The sequence below is a fragment of the Scyliorhinus torazame genome, chromosome 5 (assembly GCF_047496885.1).
Source record: "Scyliorhinus torazame isolate Kashiwa2021f chromosome 5, sScyTor2.1, whole genome shotgun sequence".
NCBI lineage: Eukaryota > Metazoa > Chordata > Chondrichthyes > Carcharhiniformes > Scyliorhinidae > Scyliorhinus > Scyliorhinus torazame.
Window position 1 is genome coordinate 314,214,911 of NC_092711.1, and position 16,575 is coordinate 314,231,485.

The 16,575-nt window shown below is 50.5% G+C and overlaps 1 protein-coding gene across 1 annotated transcript; it reads right to left on the bottom strand.

Moving 5' to 3' along the window:
- Positions 1-1,571: 1,571 nt before the first annotated feature.
- LOC140418123 (uncharacterized) lies at positions 1,572-3,476 on the bottom strand. Its single transcript, XM_072501538.1, has 2 exons — positions 2,675-3,476; positions 1,572-1,687 (listed from the first exon to the last, which is right to left on the bottom strand). Exons 1-2 carry the CDS (start codon positions 3,474-3,476, stop codon positions 1,572-1,574), a joined length of 918 nt encoding a protein of 305 aa, XP_072357639.1.
- Positions 3,477-16,575: the final 13,099 nt, after the last annotated feature.

Consider the following 16,575-nt stretch of genomic DNA (forward strand, 5'->3'; position numbering starts at 1 on the left):
TTCGGGTACACAGAGGGAGAATTCAGAATGTCCAATTCACCTAACAGCATGGGCGGGATTCTCCTTTCCATGGACTGAGGCCCCACGCCAGCGGGAAAACCGTCGCAAACCACTCTGGCGTCAACAGCCCCCGAAAGTGCGGAATTCTCTGCACTTCCGGGGGCTATGTGGACGCCGGAGGGGTTGGCGCCACGCCTGCCAGCGCCAAAGGGACTGCGCGAGTCCGCGCATGCGCCAAAGGGCCGGCGTGATCCTGCCGGAACCGCCGCCATGTTTTGGCACATGCGCAGGGGGTTCTCTTCTCCGTGCTGGCCATGGCGGAGCCCTACAGGGGCCGGAGCGGAAGGGCAAGTTGGTGGACCCCGATCGCGGGCCAGGCCACTGTGGGGGCCCCTCCCCGGGGTCAGATCCCCCCGCGGCCTGGAGAATTGCCGGGTGGGCCGCTGCCAGCGGCCCCCGACCGGCGTGGCATGAACCCCGCCCAAAAAACGACCCCGGAGAATACGGCAGCCGGCGTCAGTGCAGGATTCGTGCCGCACCCCAGGGATTCTCCGACCCGGCCGGGGGGGGGGGTCAGAGAATCTTGCTGCATGTCTTTCGGGATTTGTGGGAGGAGACCGGAGCGCCCGGAGGAAACTCACGCACACACGGGGAGAACGTGCAGACTCCGCACAGACAGTGACCCAAGCCGGGAATCGAACCTGGAACCCTGGAGCTGTGAAGCAAGAGTGCTACCCAGATAACACTTCTTTCAAGAAGTAGTTACTGCATAAATGGATCTGGGTGAAAGTCATCTCCTAAGCCAGTTGTGACAGTCCAGAGTCCATCAGGGATAAATCTCCCGGATAATTCCCCCCCCCCCCCCGGCCACACTTAAATTGGCCTTGGTTTTTATCTGACTTTCAGTTCTCCCAGGAGGTCTGAGCAGTTTTAGGTGGGGGTGGGGAGTTATATATTGCGTTGCAGGAGGCATCGGAATTGTGCGGAACAGACCAAATAGATTCTTCCTCTTCCCGACTGCAATTTCTCACGTGGAGGACTGCAACAAGATGAAGACTCTTGCACTGCCTAATGTAGAATTAACCCTAAATTGCTGCGCGTTCCTGAAGCAATATACTGCAGATCTTGGAAATCACTTTCTGCCCGTTTCCCTTCTCCATATTGCTCTCCTTCAACTGCAGATTATATTTTGTCAGTGCTTATTTCACTAGATGGCACTCTTCCACAGATTGTGAATGTCAAAAGCAGAATGAATGAAGTTCTGTTTTGACACAGCACACATCACACATCTCGCACACACACCAGCTCCTCGCATTACGTTGGTCTTTGTTTTCAATATTTGGGACACCTGCTTATTTTGAACACCCTCCTCTGCAGCAGAATATTGCAGTTGATGACTGGCGGGGCTCGTACAGCCTTTGGGCAATCCCAGTTCCGCCTCGGATCCGAATGAAGCGGATTAGCCTGATAGCACAGATCACTGCGCAGCAACTCTCTGTCCTCACTCCAGCAACTGTAAGGATTGGAATCATGGAGCTGCCACCACTATCATATCAAACATTCAATTCTGTTCATATGTCTGTCATGTACCCGCTGCCAGTCACGTACTCGCTGTCTGTCATGTACTCGCTGTCTGTCATGTACTCGCTTTCTGTCCTGTACTCGCTGTATGTCATGGACTCGCATTCTGTCATGTACAAGATGTATGTCGTGTACTCGCTGTCTGTCATGTACTCGCTGTCTGTCATGTACTCGCTGTCTGTCATGTACTCGCTGTATGTCGTGTACTCGCTGTCTGTCATGTAATCGCTGACTGTCATGTACTCGCTGTCTGTCATATACTCGCTGTATGTCATGTACTCGCTGTCTGTCATGTACTTGCTGTCTGTCATGTACTCGCTGTCTGTCATGTACTCGCTGTCTGTCATGTACTCACTCTCTGTCATGTACTCGCTTTCTGTCATGTATTCACTCTCTGTCATGTACTCGCCTTCTGTCATGTACTCGCTGTCTGTCATGTACTCGCTGTCTGTCATGTACTCGCTCTCTGTCATGTACTCGCTCTCTGTCATGTATTCACTCTCTGTCATGTACTCGCTCTCTGTCATGTACTCGCTGTCTGTCATGTACTCGCTCTCTGTCATGTATTCACTCTCTGTCATGTACTCGCTGTCTGTCATGTACTCGCTCTCTGTCATGTACTCGCTGTCTGTCATGTACTCACTCTCTGTCATGTACTCGCTGTCTGTCATGTACTCGCTGTCTGCCATGTACTCACTCTCTGTCATGTACTCGCTGTCTGTCATGTACTCGCTGTCTGCCATGTACTCACTCTCTGTCATGTACTCACTCTCTATCATGTACTCGCTTTCTGTCACGTACTCGCTGTCTGTCGTGTACTCGCTGTATGTCGTGCACTCGCTGTGTGTCATGTACTCGCTGCCAGTCACGTACTCACTCTCTGTCATGCACTCGTTGTCTGTCATGTACTCGCTCCCTGTCATGTACTCGCTCCCTGTCATGTACTCGCTCTCTGTCATGTACTCGCTCTCTGTCATGTACTCGCTGTCTGTCATGTACTCGCTCTCTGTCATGTACTCGCTCTCTGTCATGTATTCGCTCTCTGTCATGTACTCGCGATCTGTCATGTACTCGCTGTCTGTCATGAACTCGCTCTCTGTCATGTACTCGCTCTCTGTCATGTATTCACTCTCTGTCATGTACTTGCTGTCTGTCATGCACTCGCTCTCTGTCATGTACTCGCTGTCTGTCATGTACTCGCTGTCTGTCATGTATTCACTCTCTGTCATATACTCGCTTTCTGTCATGTAATCGCTTTCTGTCACGTACTCGCTGTCTGTCATGTACTCGCTGTCTGTCAGGTACTCGCTGTCTGTCACGTACTCACTCTCTGTCATGTACTTGCTGTCTGTCATGTACTCGTTTTCTGTCATGTACTCGCTGTCTGTCATGTACTCGCTGTCTGTCACGTACTCACTCTCTATCATGTACTCGCTTTCTGTCACGTACTCGCTGTCTGTCACGTACTCACTCTCTGTCATGTACTTGCTGTCTGTCATGTACTCGCTTTCTGTCATGTACTCGCTGTCTGTCATGTACTCGCTGTCTGTCACGTACTCACTCTCTATCATGTACTCGCTTTCTGTCACGTACTCGCTGTCTGTTGTGTACTCGCTGTCTGTCATGTACTCGCTGTCTGTCACGTACTCGCTTTCTGTCATGTACTCGCTGTCTGTCACGTACTCGCTGTCTGTCATGTACTCGCTGTATGTCGTGTACTCGCTGTCTGTCATGTACTCGCTGCCAGTCACGTACTCACTCTCTGTCATGCACTCGTTGTCTGTCATGTACTCGCTGTCTGTCATGTCTTCGCTCTCTGTCATGTACTCGCTCTCTGTCATGTACTCGCTGTCTGTTATGTACTCGCTGCCAGTCACGTACTCACTCTCTGTCATGTACTCGCTCTCTGTCATGTACTCGCTGTCTGTCATGTACTCGCTGTCTGTCATGTACTCGCTCTCTGTCATGTACTCGCTGTCTGTCATGTACTCACTCTCTGTGATGTACTCGCTGTCTGTCATGTACTCGCTGTCTGCCATGTACTCACTCTCTGTCATTTACTCGCTGTCTGTCATGTACTCGCTCTCTGTCATGTACTCGCTTTCTGTCATGTACTCACTTTCTGTCATGTACTCGCTCTCTGTCATGCACGCGCTCTCTGTCATGTACTCGCTGTATGTCGTGTACTCGCTCTCTGTCATGTACTCGCTGTACGTCGTGTACTCGCTTTCTGTCATGTACTAACTTTCTGTCATGTACTCGCTCTCTGTCATGCACGCGCTCTCTGTCATGTACTCGCTTTCTGTCATGTACTCGCTGTCTGCCATGTACTCGCTGTCTGTCATGTACTCGCTCTCTGTCATGTACTCGCTCTCTGTCATGTACTCGCTGTCTGTCATGTACTCGCTGTCTGTCATGTACTCGCTCTCTGTCATGTACTCGCTTTCTGTCATGTACTCACTTTCTGTCATGTACTCGCTCTCTGTCATGCACGCGCTCTCTGTCATGTACTCGCTGTATGTCATGTACTCGCTGTCTGTCATGTACTCGCTGTCTGTCGTGTACTCGCTCTCTGTCATGTACACGCTGTCTGTCATGTACTCGCTCTCTGTCATGTACTCGCTGCCAGTCACGTACTCGCTCTCTGTCATGTACTCGCTCTCTGTCATGTACTCGCTGTCTGTCATGTACTTGCTGTCTGTCATATACTCGCTCTCTGTCATGTACTCGCTCTCTGTCATGTATTCACTCTCTGTCATGTACTCGCTCTCTGTCATGTACTCGCGGTCTGTCATGTACTCGCTCTCTGTCATGTATTCACTCGCTGTCATGTACTCGCTGTCATGTACTCGCTCTCTGTCATGTACTCGCTGTCTGTCATGTACTCACTCTCTGTCATGTACTCGCTGTCTGTCATGTACTCGCTGTCTGTCACGTACTCACTCTCTGTCATGTACTCGCTTTCTGTCACGTACTCGCTGTCTGTCATGTACTCGCTCTCTGTCATGTACTCGCTCTCTGTCATGTATTCGCTCTCTGTCATGTACTCGCTTTCTGTCATGTACTCACTTTCTGTCATGTACTCGCTCTCTGTCATGCACGCGCTCTCTGTCATGTACTCGCTGTATGTCGTGTACTCGCTCTCTGTCATGTACTCGCTGTACGTCGTGTACTCGCTTTCTGTCATGTACTAACTTTCTGTCATGTACTCGCTCTCTGTCATGCACGCGCTCTCTGTCATGTACTCGCTTTCTGTCATGTACTCGCTGTCTGCCATGTACTCGCTGTCTGTCATGTACTCGCTCTCTGTCCTGTACTCGCTGTCTGTCATGTACTCGCTGTCTGTCATGTACTCGCTCTCTGTCATGTACTCGCTGTCTGTCATGTACTCGCTGTCTGTCATGTACTCGCTGCCAGTCACGTACTCGCTCTCTGTCATGTACTCGCTCTCTGTCATGTACTCGCAGTCTGTCATGTACTCGCTGTCTGTCATGTACTCGCTCTCTGTCATGTACTCGCTCTCTGTCATGTATTCGCTCTCTGTCATGTACTCGCTGTCTGTCATGCACTCACTCTCTGTCATGTACTCGCTGTCTGTCATGTACTCGCTCTCTGTCATGTACTCGCTTTCTGTCATGTACTCACTTTCTGTCATGTACTCGCTCTCTGTCATGCACGCGCTCTCTGTCATGTACTCGCTGTATGTCGTGTACTCGCTCTCTGTCATGTACTCGCTGTACGTCGTGTACTCGCTTTCTGTCATGTAATCACTTTCTGTGATGTACTCGCTCTCTGTCATGCACGCGCTCTCTGTCATGTACTCGCTTTCTGTCATGTACTCGCTGTCTGTCATATACTCGCTGTCTGTCATGTACTCGCTCTCTGTCATGTACTCGCTGTCTGTCATGTACTCGCTCTCTATCATGTACTCGCTTTCTGTCATGTACTCACTTTCTGTCATGTACTCGCTCTCTGTCATGCACGCGCTCTCTGTCATGTACTCGCTGTATGTCGTGTACTCGCTCTCTGTCATGTACTCGCTGTACGTCGTGTACTCGCTTTCTGTCATGTACTCACTTTCTGTCATGTACTCGCTCTCTGTCATGCATGCGCTATCTGTCATGTACTCGCTTTCTGTCATGTACTCGCTTTCTGTCATGTACTCGCTGTCTGTCATGTACTCGCTGTCTGCCATGTACTCGCTGCCTGTCATTTACTCGCTCTCTGTCATGTACTCGCTCTCTGTCATGTACTCACTTTCTGTCATGTACTCGCTCTCTGTCATGCACGCGCTCTCTGTCATGTACTCGCTGTATGTCGTGTACTCGCTCTCTGTCATGTACTCGCTGTACGTCGTGTACTCGCTTTCTGTCACGTACTCACTCTCTGTCATGTACTCGCTTTCTGTCACGTCTGTCATGTGCTCGCTGTCTGTCATGTACTCGCTGCCAGTCACGTACTCGCTCTCTGTCATGTACTCGCTCTCTGTCATGTACTCGCTGTCTGTCATGTACTCGCTGTCTGTCATGTACTCGCTCTCTGTCATTTACTCGCTCTCTGTCATGTATTCGCTCTCTGTGATGTACTCGCTGTCTGTCATGCACTCACTCTCTGTCATGTACTCGCTGTCTGTCATGTACTCGCTCTCTGTCATGTACTCGCTTTCTGTCATGTACTCACTTTCTGTCATGTACTCGCTCTCTGTCATGCACGCGCTCTCTGTCATGTACTCGCTGTATGTCGTGTACTCGCTCACTGTCATGTACTCGCTGTACGTCGTGTACTCGCTTTCTGTCATGTACTCACTTTCTGTCATGTACTCGCTCTCTGTCATGCACGCGCTCTCTGTCATGTACTCGCTTTCTGTCATGTACTCGCTGTCTGTCATGTACTCGCTGTCTGTCATGTACTCGCTCTCTGTCATGTACTCGCTCTCTGTCATGTATTCGCTGTCTGTCATGTACTCGCTGTCTGTCATGTACTCGCTCTCTGTCATGTACTCGCTTTCTGTCATGTACTCACTTTCTGTCATGTACTCGCTCTCTGTCATGCACGCGCTCTCTGTCATGTACTCGCTTTCTGTCATGTACTCGCTGTCTGTCATATACTCGCTGTCTGTCATGTACTCGCTCTCTGTCATGTACTCGCTGTCTGTCATGTACTCGCTGTCTGTCATGTACTCGCTCTCTGTCATGTACTCGCTTTCTGTCATGTACTCACTTTCTGTCATGTACTCGCTCTCTGTCATGCACGCGCTCTCTGTCATGTACTCGCTGTATGTCGTGTACTCGCTCTCTGTCATGTACTCGCTGTACGTCGTGTACTCGCTTTCTGTCATGTACTCACTTTCTGTCATGTACTCGCTCTCTGTCATGCATGCGCTATCTGTCATGTACTCGCTTTCTGTCATGTACTCGCTTTCTGTCATGTACTCGCTGTCTGTCATGTACTCGCTGTCTGCCATGTACTCGCTGCCTGTCATTTACTCGCTCTCTGTCATGTACTCGCTCTCTGTCATGTACTCACTTTCTGTCATGTACTCGCTCTCTGTCATGCACGCGCTCTCTGTCATGTACTCGCTGTATGTCGTGTACTCGCTCTCTGTCATGTACTCGCTGTACGTCGTGTACTCGCTGTCTGTCATGTACTCGCTGCCAGTCACGTACTCACTCTCTGTCATGCACTCGTTGTCTGTCATGTACTCGCTGTCTGTCATGTCTTCGCTCTCTGTCATGTACTCGCTCTCTGTCATGTACTCGCTGTCTGTTATGTACTCGCTGCCAGTCACGTACTCGCTCTCTGTCATGTACTCGCTCTCTGTCATGTACTCGCTGTCTGTCATGTACTCGCTGTCTGTCATGTACTCGCTCTCTGTCATGTACTCGCTGTATGTCATGTACTCACTCTCTGTGATGTACTCGCTGTCTGTCATGTACTCGCTGTCTGCCATGTACTCACTCTCTGTCATTTACTCGCTGTCTGTCATGTACTCGCTCTCTGTCATGTACTCGCTTTCTGTCATGTACTCACTTTCTGTCATGTACTCGCTCTCTGTCATGCACGCGCTCTCTGTCATGTACTCGCTGTATGTCGTGTACTCGCTCTCTGTCATGTACTCGCTGTACGTCGTGTACTCGCTTTCTGTCATGTACTAACTTTCTGACATGTACTCGCTCTCTGTCATGCACGCGCTCTCTGTCATGTACTCGCTTTCTGTCATGTACTCGCTGTCTGCCATGTACTCGCTGTCTGTCATGTACTCGCTCTCTGTCATGTACTCGCTCTCTGTCATGTACTCGCTGTCTGTCATGTACTCGCTGTCTGTCATGTACTCGCTCTCTGTCATGTACTCGCTTTCTGTCATGTACTCACTTTCTGTCATGTACTCGCTCTCTGTCATGCACGCGCTCTCTGTCATGTACTCGCTGTATGTCATGTACTCGCTGTCTGTCATGTACTCGCTGTCTGTCGTGTACTCGCTCTCTGTCATGTACACGCTGTCTGTCATGTACTCGCTCTCTGTCATGTACTCGCTGCCAGTCACGTACTCGCTCTCTGTCATGTACTCGCTCTCTGTCATGTACTCGCTGTCTGTCATGAACTCGCTGTCTGTCATATACTCGCTCTCTGTCACGTACTCGCTCTCTTTCATGTATTCACTCTCTGTCATGTACTCGCTCTCTGTCATGTACTCGCGGTCTGTCATGTACTCGCTCTCTGTCATGTATTCACTCGCTGTCATGTACTCGCTGTCATGTACTCGCTCTCTGTCATGTACTCGCTGTCTGTCATGTACTCACTCTCTGTCATGTACTCGCTGTCTGTCATGTACTCGCTGTCTGTCACGTACTCACTCTCTGTCATGTACTCGCTTTCTGTCACGTACTCGCTGTCTGTCATGTACTCGCTCGCTGTCATGTACTCGCTCTCTGTCATGTATTCGCTCTCTGTCATGTACTCGCTTTCTGTCATGTACTCACTTTCTGTCATGTACTCGCTCTCTGTCATGCACGCGCTCTCTGTCATGTACTCGCTGTATGTCGTGTACTCGCTCTCTGTCATGTACTCGCTGTACGTCGTGTACTCGCTTTCTGTCATGTACTAACTTTCTGTCATGTTCTCGCTCTCTGTCATGCACGCGCTCTCTGTCATGTACTCGCTTTCTGTCATGTACTCGCTGTCTGCCATGTACTCGCTGTCTGTCATGTACTCGCTCTCTGTCATGTACTCGCTCTCTGTCATGTACTCGCTGTCTGTCATGTACTCGCTGTCTGTCATGTACTCGCTCTCTGTCATGTACTCGCTCTCTGTCATGTACTCGCTGTCTGTCATGTACTCGCTGTCTGTCATGTACTCGCTGCCAGTCACGTACTCGCTCTCTGTCATGTACTCGCTCTCTGTCATGTACTCGCTGTCTGTCATGTACTCGCTGTCTGTCATGTACTCGCTCTCTGTCATGTACTCGCTCTCTGTCATGTATTCGCTCTCTGTCATGTACTCGCTGTCTGTCATGCACTCACTCTCTGTCATGTACTCGCTGTCTGTGATGTACTCGCTCTCTGTCATGTACTCGCTTTCTGTCATGTACTCACTTTCTGTCATGTACTCGCTCTCTGTCATGCACGCGCTCTCTGTCATGTACTCGCTGTATGTCGTGTACTCGCTCTCTGTCATGTACTCGCTGTACGTCGTGTACTCGCTTTCTGTCATGTAATCACTTTCTGTGATGTACTCGCTCTCTGTCATGCACGCGCTCTCTGTCATGTACTCGCTTTCTGTCATGTACTCGCTGTCTGTCATATACTCGCTGTCTGTCATGTACTCGCTCTCTGTCATGTACTCGCTGTCTGTCATGTACTCGCTGTCTGTCATGTACTCGCTCTCTGTCATGTACTCGCTTTCTGTCATGTACTCACTTTCTGTCATGTACTCGCTCTCTGTCATGCACGCGCTCTCTGTCATGTACTCGCTGTATGTCGTGTACTCGCTCTCTGTCATGTACTCGCTGTACGTCGTGTACTCGCTTTCTGTCATGTACTCACTTTCTGTCATGTACTCGCTCTCTGTCATGCATGCGCTATCTGTCATGTACTCGCTTTCTGTCATGTACTCGCTTTCTGTCATGTACTCGCTGTCTGTCATGTACTCGCTGTCTGCCATGTACTCGCTGCCTGTCATTTACTCGCTCTCTGTCATGTACTCGCTCTCTGTCATGTACTCACTTTCTGTCATGTACTCGCTCTCTGTCATGCACGCGCTCTCTGTCATGTACTCGCTGTATGTCGTGTACTCGCTCTCTGTCATGTACTCGCTGTACGTCGTGTACTCGCTTTCTGTCACGTACTCACTCTCTGTCATGTACTCGCTTTCTGTCACGTCTGTCATGTGCTCGCTGTCTGTCATGTACTCGCTGCCAGTCACGTACTCGCTCTCTGTCATGTACTCGCTCTCTGTCATGTACTCGCTGTCTGTCATGTACTCGCTGTCTGTCATGTACTCGCTCTCTGTCATTTACTCGCTCTCTGTCATGTATTCGCTCTCTGTCATGTACTCGCTGTCTGTCATGCACTCACTCTCTGTCATGTACTCGCTGTCTGTCATGTACTCGCTCTCTGTCATGTACTCGCTTTCTGTCATGTACTCACTTTCTGTCATGTACTCGCTCTCTGTCATGCACGCGCTCTCTGTCATGTACTCGCTGTATGTCGTGTACTCGCTCACTGTCATGTACTCGCTGTACGTCGTGTACTCGCTTTCTGTCATGTACTCACTTTCTGTCATGTACTCGCTCTCTGTCATGCACGCGCTCTCTGTCATGTACTCGCTTTCTGTCATGTACTCGCTGTCTGTCATGTACTCGCTGTCTGTCATGTACTCGCTCTCTGTCATGTACTCGCTCTCTGTCATGTATTCGCTGTCTGTCATGTACTCGCTGTCTGTCATGTACTCGCTCTCTGTCATGTACTCGCTTTCTGTCATGTACTCACTTTCTGTCATGTACTCGCTCTCTGTCATGCACGCGCTCTCTGTCATGTACTCGCTTTCTGTCATGTACTCGCTGTCTGTCATATACTCGCTGTCTGTCATGTACTCGCTCTCTGTCATGTACTCGCTGTCTGTCATGTACTCGCTGTCTGTCATGTACTCGCTCTCTGTCATGTACTCGCTTTCTGTCATGTACTCACTTTCTGTCATGTACTCGCTCTCTGTCATGCACGCGCTCTCTGTCATGTACTCGCTGTATGTCGTGTACTCGCTCTCTGTCATGTACTCGCTGTACGTCGTGTACTCGCTTTCTGTCATGTACTCACTTTCTGTCATGTACTCGCTCTCTGTCATGCATGCGCTATCTGTCATGTACTCGCTTTCTGTCATGTACTCGCTTTCTGTCATGTACTCGCTGTCTGTCATGTACTCGCTGTCTGCCATGTACTCGCTGCCTGTCATTTACTCGCTCTCTGTCATGTACTCGCTCTCTGTCATGTACTCACTTTCTGTCATGTACTCGCTCTCTGTCATGCACGCGCTCTCTGTCATGTACTCGCTGTATGTCGTGTACTCGCTCTCTGTCATGTACTCGCTGTACGTCGTGTACTCGCTTTCTGTCACGTACTCACTCTCTGTCATGTACTCGCTTTCTGTCACGTCTGTCATGTGCTCGCTGTCTGTCATGTACTCGCTGCCAGTCACGTACTCGCTCTCTGTCATGTACTCGCTCTCTGTCATGTACTCGCTGTCTGTCATGTACTCGCTGTCTGTCATGTACTCGCTCTCTGTCATTTACTCGCTCTCTGTCATGTATTCGCTCTCTGTCATGTACTCGCTGTCTGTCATGCACTCACTCTCTGTCATGTACTCGCTGTCTGTCATGTACTCGCTCTCTGTCATGTACTCGCTTTCTGTCATGTACTCACTTTCTGTCATGTACTCGCTCTCTGTCATGCACGCGCTCTCTGTCATGTACTCGCTGTATGTCGTGTACTCGCTCACTGTCATGTACTCGCTGTACGTCGTGTACTCGCTTTCTGTCATGTACTCACTTTCTGTCATGTACTCGCTCTCTGTCATGCACGCGCTCTCTGTCATGTACTCGCTTTCTGTCATGTACTCGCTGTCTGTCATGTACTCGCTGTCTGTCATGTACTCGCTCTCTGTCATGTACTCGCTCTCTGTCATGTATTCGCTGTCTGTCATGTACTCGCTGTCTGTCATGTACTCGCTCTCTGTCATGTACTCGCTTTCTGTCATGTACTCACTTTCTGTCATGTACTCGCTCTCTGTCATGCACGCGCTCTCTGTCATGTACTCGCTGTATGTCGTGTACTCGCTCTCTGTCATGTACTCGCTGTACGTCGTGTACTCGCTTTCTGTCATGTACTCACTTTCTGTCATGTACTCGCTCTCTGTCATGCATGCGCTATCTGTCATGTACTCGCTTTCTGTCATGTACTCGCTTTCTGTCATGTACTCGCTGTCTGTCATGTACTCGCTGTCAGCCATGTACTTGCTGTCTGTCATGTACTCGCTCTCTGTCATGTACTCGCTCTCTGTCATGTACTCGCTGTCAGTCATGTACTCGCTGTCTGTCATGTCCGCGCTCTCTGTCATGTACTCGCTTTCTGTCATGTACTCGCTGTCTGTCATGTACTCGCTCTCTGTCCTGTACTCGCTCTCTGTCATGTACTCGCTGTCTGTCATGTACTCGCTGTCTGTCATGTACTCGCTCTCTGTCATGTACTCGCTGTCTGTCATGTTCTCGCTCTCTGTCATGTACTCGCTGTCTGTCATGTACTCGCTTTCTGTCATGTACTCGCTCTCTGTCATGTACTCGCTCTCTGTCATGTACCTGCTGTCTGTCATGTGCTCGCTGTCTGTCATTTAGTCGCTCTCTGTCATGTACTCACTCTCTGTCATGTACCTGCTGTCTGTCATGTGCTCGCTGTCTGTCATGTCCGCGTTCTCTGTCATGTACTCGCTCTCTGTCATGTACTCGCTCTCTGTCATGTACTCGCTCTCTGTCATGTACCTGCTGACTGTCATGTACTCGCTCTCTGTCATGTACTCGCTCTCTGTCATGTACCTGCTGTCTGTCATGTACTCGCTCTCTGTCATGTACTCGCTTTCTGTCATGTACTCGCTGTCTGTCATGTACTCGCTCTCTGTCATGTACTCGCTCTCTGTCATGTACCTGCTGTCTTTCATGTGCTTGCTGTCTGTCATGTCCGCGCTCTCTGTCTTGTGCTCGCTCTCTGTCATGTACTCGCTGTCTGTCATGTACTCGCTGTCTGTCATGTAATCGCTCTCTGTCATGTACTCGCTCTCTGTCATGTACCTGCTGTCTGTCATGTGCTCGCTGTCTGTCATGTCCGCGTTCTCTGTCATGTACTCGCTCTCTGTCATGTACCTGCTGTCTGTCATGTACTCGCTCTCTGTCATGTACTCGCTCTCTGTCATGTACCTGCTGTCTGTCATGTACTCGCTCTCTGTCATGTACTCGCTTTCTGTCATGTACTCGCTGTCTGTCATGTACTCGCTCTCTGTCATGTACTCGCTCTCTGTCATGTACCTGCTGTCTGTCATGTACTCGCTCTCTGTCATGTACTCACTTTCTGTCATGTACTCGCTGTCTGTCATGTACTCGCTCTCTGCCATGTACTCGCTCTCTGTCATGTACCTGCTGTCTTTCATGTGCTTGCTGTCTGTCATGTCCGCGCTCTCTGTCTTGTGCTCGCTCTCTGTCATGTACTCGCTGTCTGTCATGTAATCGCTCTCTGTCATGTACTCGCTCTCTGTCATGTACCTGCTGTCTGTCATGTGCTCGCTGTCTGTCATGTCCGCGTTCTCTGTCATGTACTCGCTCTCTGTCATGTACCTGCTGTCTGTCATGTACTCGCTCTCTGTCATGTACTCGCTCTCTGTCATGTACCTGCTGTCTGTCATGTACTCGCTCTCTGTCATGTACTCGCTTTCTGTCATGTACTGGCTGTCTGTCATGTACTCGCTCTCTGTCATGTACTCGCTCTCTGTCATGTACCTGCTGTCTTTCATGTGCTTGCTGTCTGTCATGTCCGCGCTCTCTGTCTTGTGCTCGCTCTCTGTCATGTACTCACTCTCTGTCATGTACCTGCTGTCTGTCATGTACTTGTTCTCTGTCATGTACTCGCTTTCTGTCATGTACTCCCTGTCTGTCATGTACTCGCTGTCTGTCATGTACTTGCTCTCTGTCATGTACTCACTCTGTCATGTACCTGCTGTCTGCCATGTACTCACTCTCTGTCATGTACTCGCTCTCTGTCATGTACTTGCTCTCTGTCACGTACTCACTCTCTGTCATGTACCTGCTGTCTGCCATGTACTCACTCTCTGTCATGTACTCGCTCTCTGTCATGTACTCGCTGTCTGTCATGTACTTGCTCTCTGTCATGTACTCACTCTGTCATGTACCTGCTGTCTGCCATGTACTCACTCTCTGTCATGTACTCGCTCTCTACCATGTACTCGCTGAGTGTTCAACCCAGTCTGGAGCTAATTCTGACATCAGGCACCCAGATCAAATAGGCAATATCCAATCGGAGATGGAGATGAAATGTGGGAGATGTATAAGGAACAACACTGGCTATTTTCCAATGTCATCCAGAGTTAACAGATTGTAACCTCACTCGCCTGTAATGCTTGGGACCAAGTTACTTCTGGATTTTGGAATTGTCTGGATTCCAGAACAAAGTTAGAATTCCTAACCACACAATCACATCAGGTCTGATAACATCTGTGGAGAGAGACTGGAGCCAACGTTTCGAGTCCGGGTGACTCTTTGGCAAAGCAACTCTTTGAGAGCTTTGACAAAGGGTTTTCCAGACTCGAAACACTCGCTCCCTTCTCTCTCCAATGTGGATATAAATATTTACCTGAAACATTAAAAAAAACAATTAAAACAATATAAAGCAGTAATAAAGCTTGTTTTACTCCTCAGGGTACTGTACTTTCCACGTTTCTGATACTAAAGTACTGAACTAAACTGTCTGTCAGTACCTGGGCCTGTTCAAAGGTTTCAGGACAAGTGGTGTTTTTGAGCAGTAGGTTCCGGGACTGGAGAGGGTACCCAATAATCTGGTTACAAAATCAAGCTTGACGTGAGACATTAACTGCAGGAACACTATGTGTAAAGCACCTGGCATTGTGCTCATTGCAGCATATTGCTCCAGTAATGTGACTATTTATTTCTCTGCACTGAGTGTAAGAAAATAAATAGCCTGGATTCTAATGGCTGCTTCTCACGTGATTTCCAACCAAACCATTTGCCAGGCACCAATTCACAGTGCCTGCCTTTTTGTTTTAAAAGTCGCACCCCTCCTCTCCTCTCCTGCGTTTAAAATTATTTAAACGGTAGGTGAGCAGAAAGAGAGAAAATATTTCCTCAGCTCGAGGGAATCAGATGAAAGAGGTATCACCTCGAGCGAGGCTGTTCAGGGATGAGGTCAGGACATATCTCAATGCACAAAGATAAGTGGAAAACTGGAACTCTTTCCCCAAGAAATAAGGTCCAGGATTCTATAAAATTGTGGCTAAGTGTTGACGCTGGCGTAAACGCGGGCTCGCACAACATGGTGGAACCACACAGCGGGCCGGCGGGGAAGAAGTTAGCCCCCCCCCTGCCCAGATTGCGTGGGCCCACCAATCGGTCGCCCCTGATCGCAGGCTTGGCCGTCGTGGAGGCCCCCCCCCCAACCCCCCCCGCCCCCCCCTCCCCCCACCAGGACAGCCACTGCGGCGGTGGGTCCGAGCTCCCGCCGGGTGGAACCATGTTAGAACCACGCCGGCGGGAACTCGGTCGGTCGACCGCGGAGAATGGCCTCTTTCAATGGCCCCCGACCGGCACCGCGTCGACAGCGCACGTGGCTGGTGGAGACTCTCCGGTCGCCGAAGAACCGCGTCCCGGCGTCGTGGGCTGTCTCGGCGTCAACTCCGATTTTCCGGCCAAGGTGAGGTTGGGAATCAAATGAAAATTTCAAAACCGAGATAAATAGATTCCTGTCAGGCAAGTGTTATACCATCAATTCACTGTGAGACCGTGAGAACGAGTGAATATAAGGCTTTATTATCCATGAACTCGCCTGCCAGTGGTGGCTCTACAAATGAGTGCCACCCACAGGTGCCTGGTCTATATATTGCCCCAGTGAGGGTGGAGGCAGAGGCGGTGCCCACCGGGGTTCCAGTACAGTACCTGGAGGTAGACCGTATCATCACTTCCAGGTCATAGGTCACAGCACTATACAGTCAGTTCATACTTAGGTGAATACATTCACCACATTCACCCCCTGTTAAAAAATCAAGTCCAGCGGGGGTGACGTGGTGTCATTAAATATTCAGTCTGCCTGGAGACCGGATCATTCTTTTAGACCTCCTCAGCTCTGGCGATGTGGCGGGCACGGTTGTTGCAGGTGGTGTCACCGGGGGCGTGGTGACTGGAGCTTGAGCTTCAGTCCGGCGTGTCGGAGACGGTTGAGGGGTGTGGGTAGGCAGGGGGGTGGTGAGTTGTGGCAGTGCCGGCGCGGGACAATTCGGAGACCCAGGGGGGCGTAAGGGGCGGGGTGACAGTAGGCAGCGGGGGGGGGGGGCGCATTGGCAGGGGAACAAGCTGGCGCCAGGTCTCGTAGTGAGACCGTAACTTGCCGTCCGTCCTGGTGCGCGATGTAGGCGTACTGGGGGTTGGCGTGCAGCAGCTGGACCCTCTCGACCAGGGGGTCGGTCTTATGGCTCCTCGTATGCTTCCGGGGAAGGACAGGTCCCGGAGTGGTCAGCCAGGATGGAAGCGAGACCCCGGAGATGGACTTCCTCGGGACGACAAACAAACTGTCGTAAGGGGTCTCGTTCGTGGCTGTGCAGAGGAGCGAGCTAATGGAGCGGAGGGCGTCGAGGAGGGCCTCCTGCCAGCGGGGGGTTGGGAGACTTCTAGACCGGAGGGCCAGAAGGACGGCCTTCCATACCGTCGCGTTC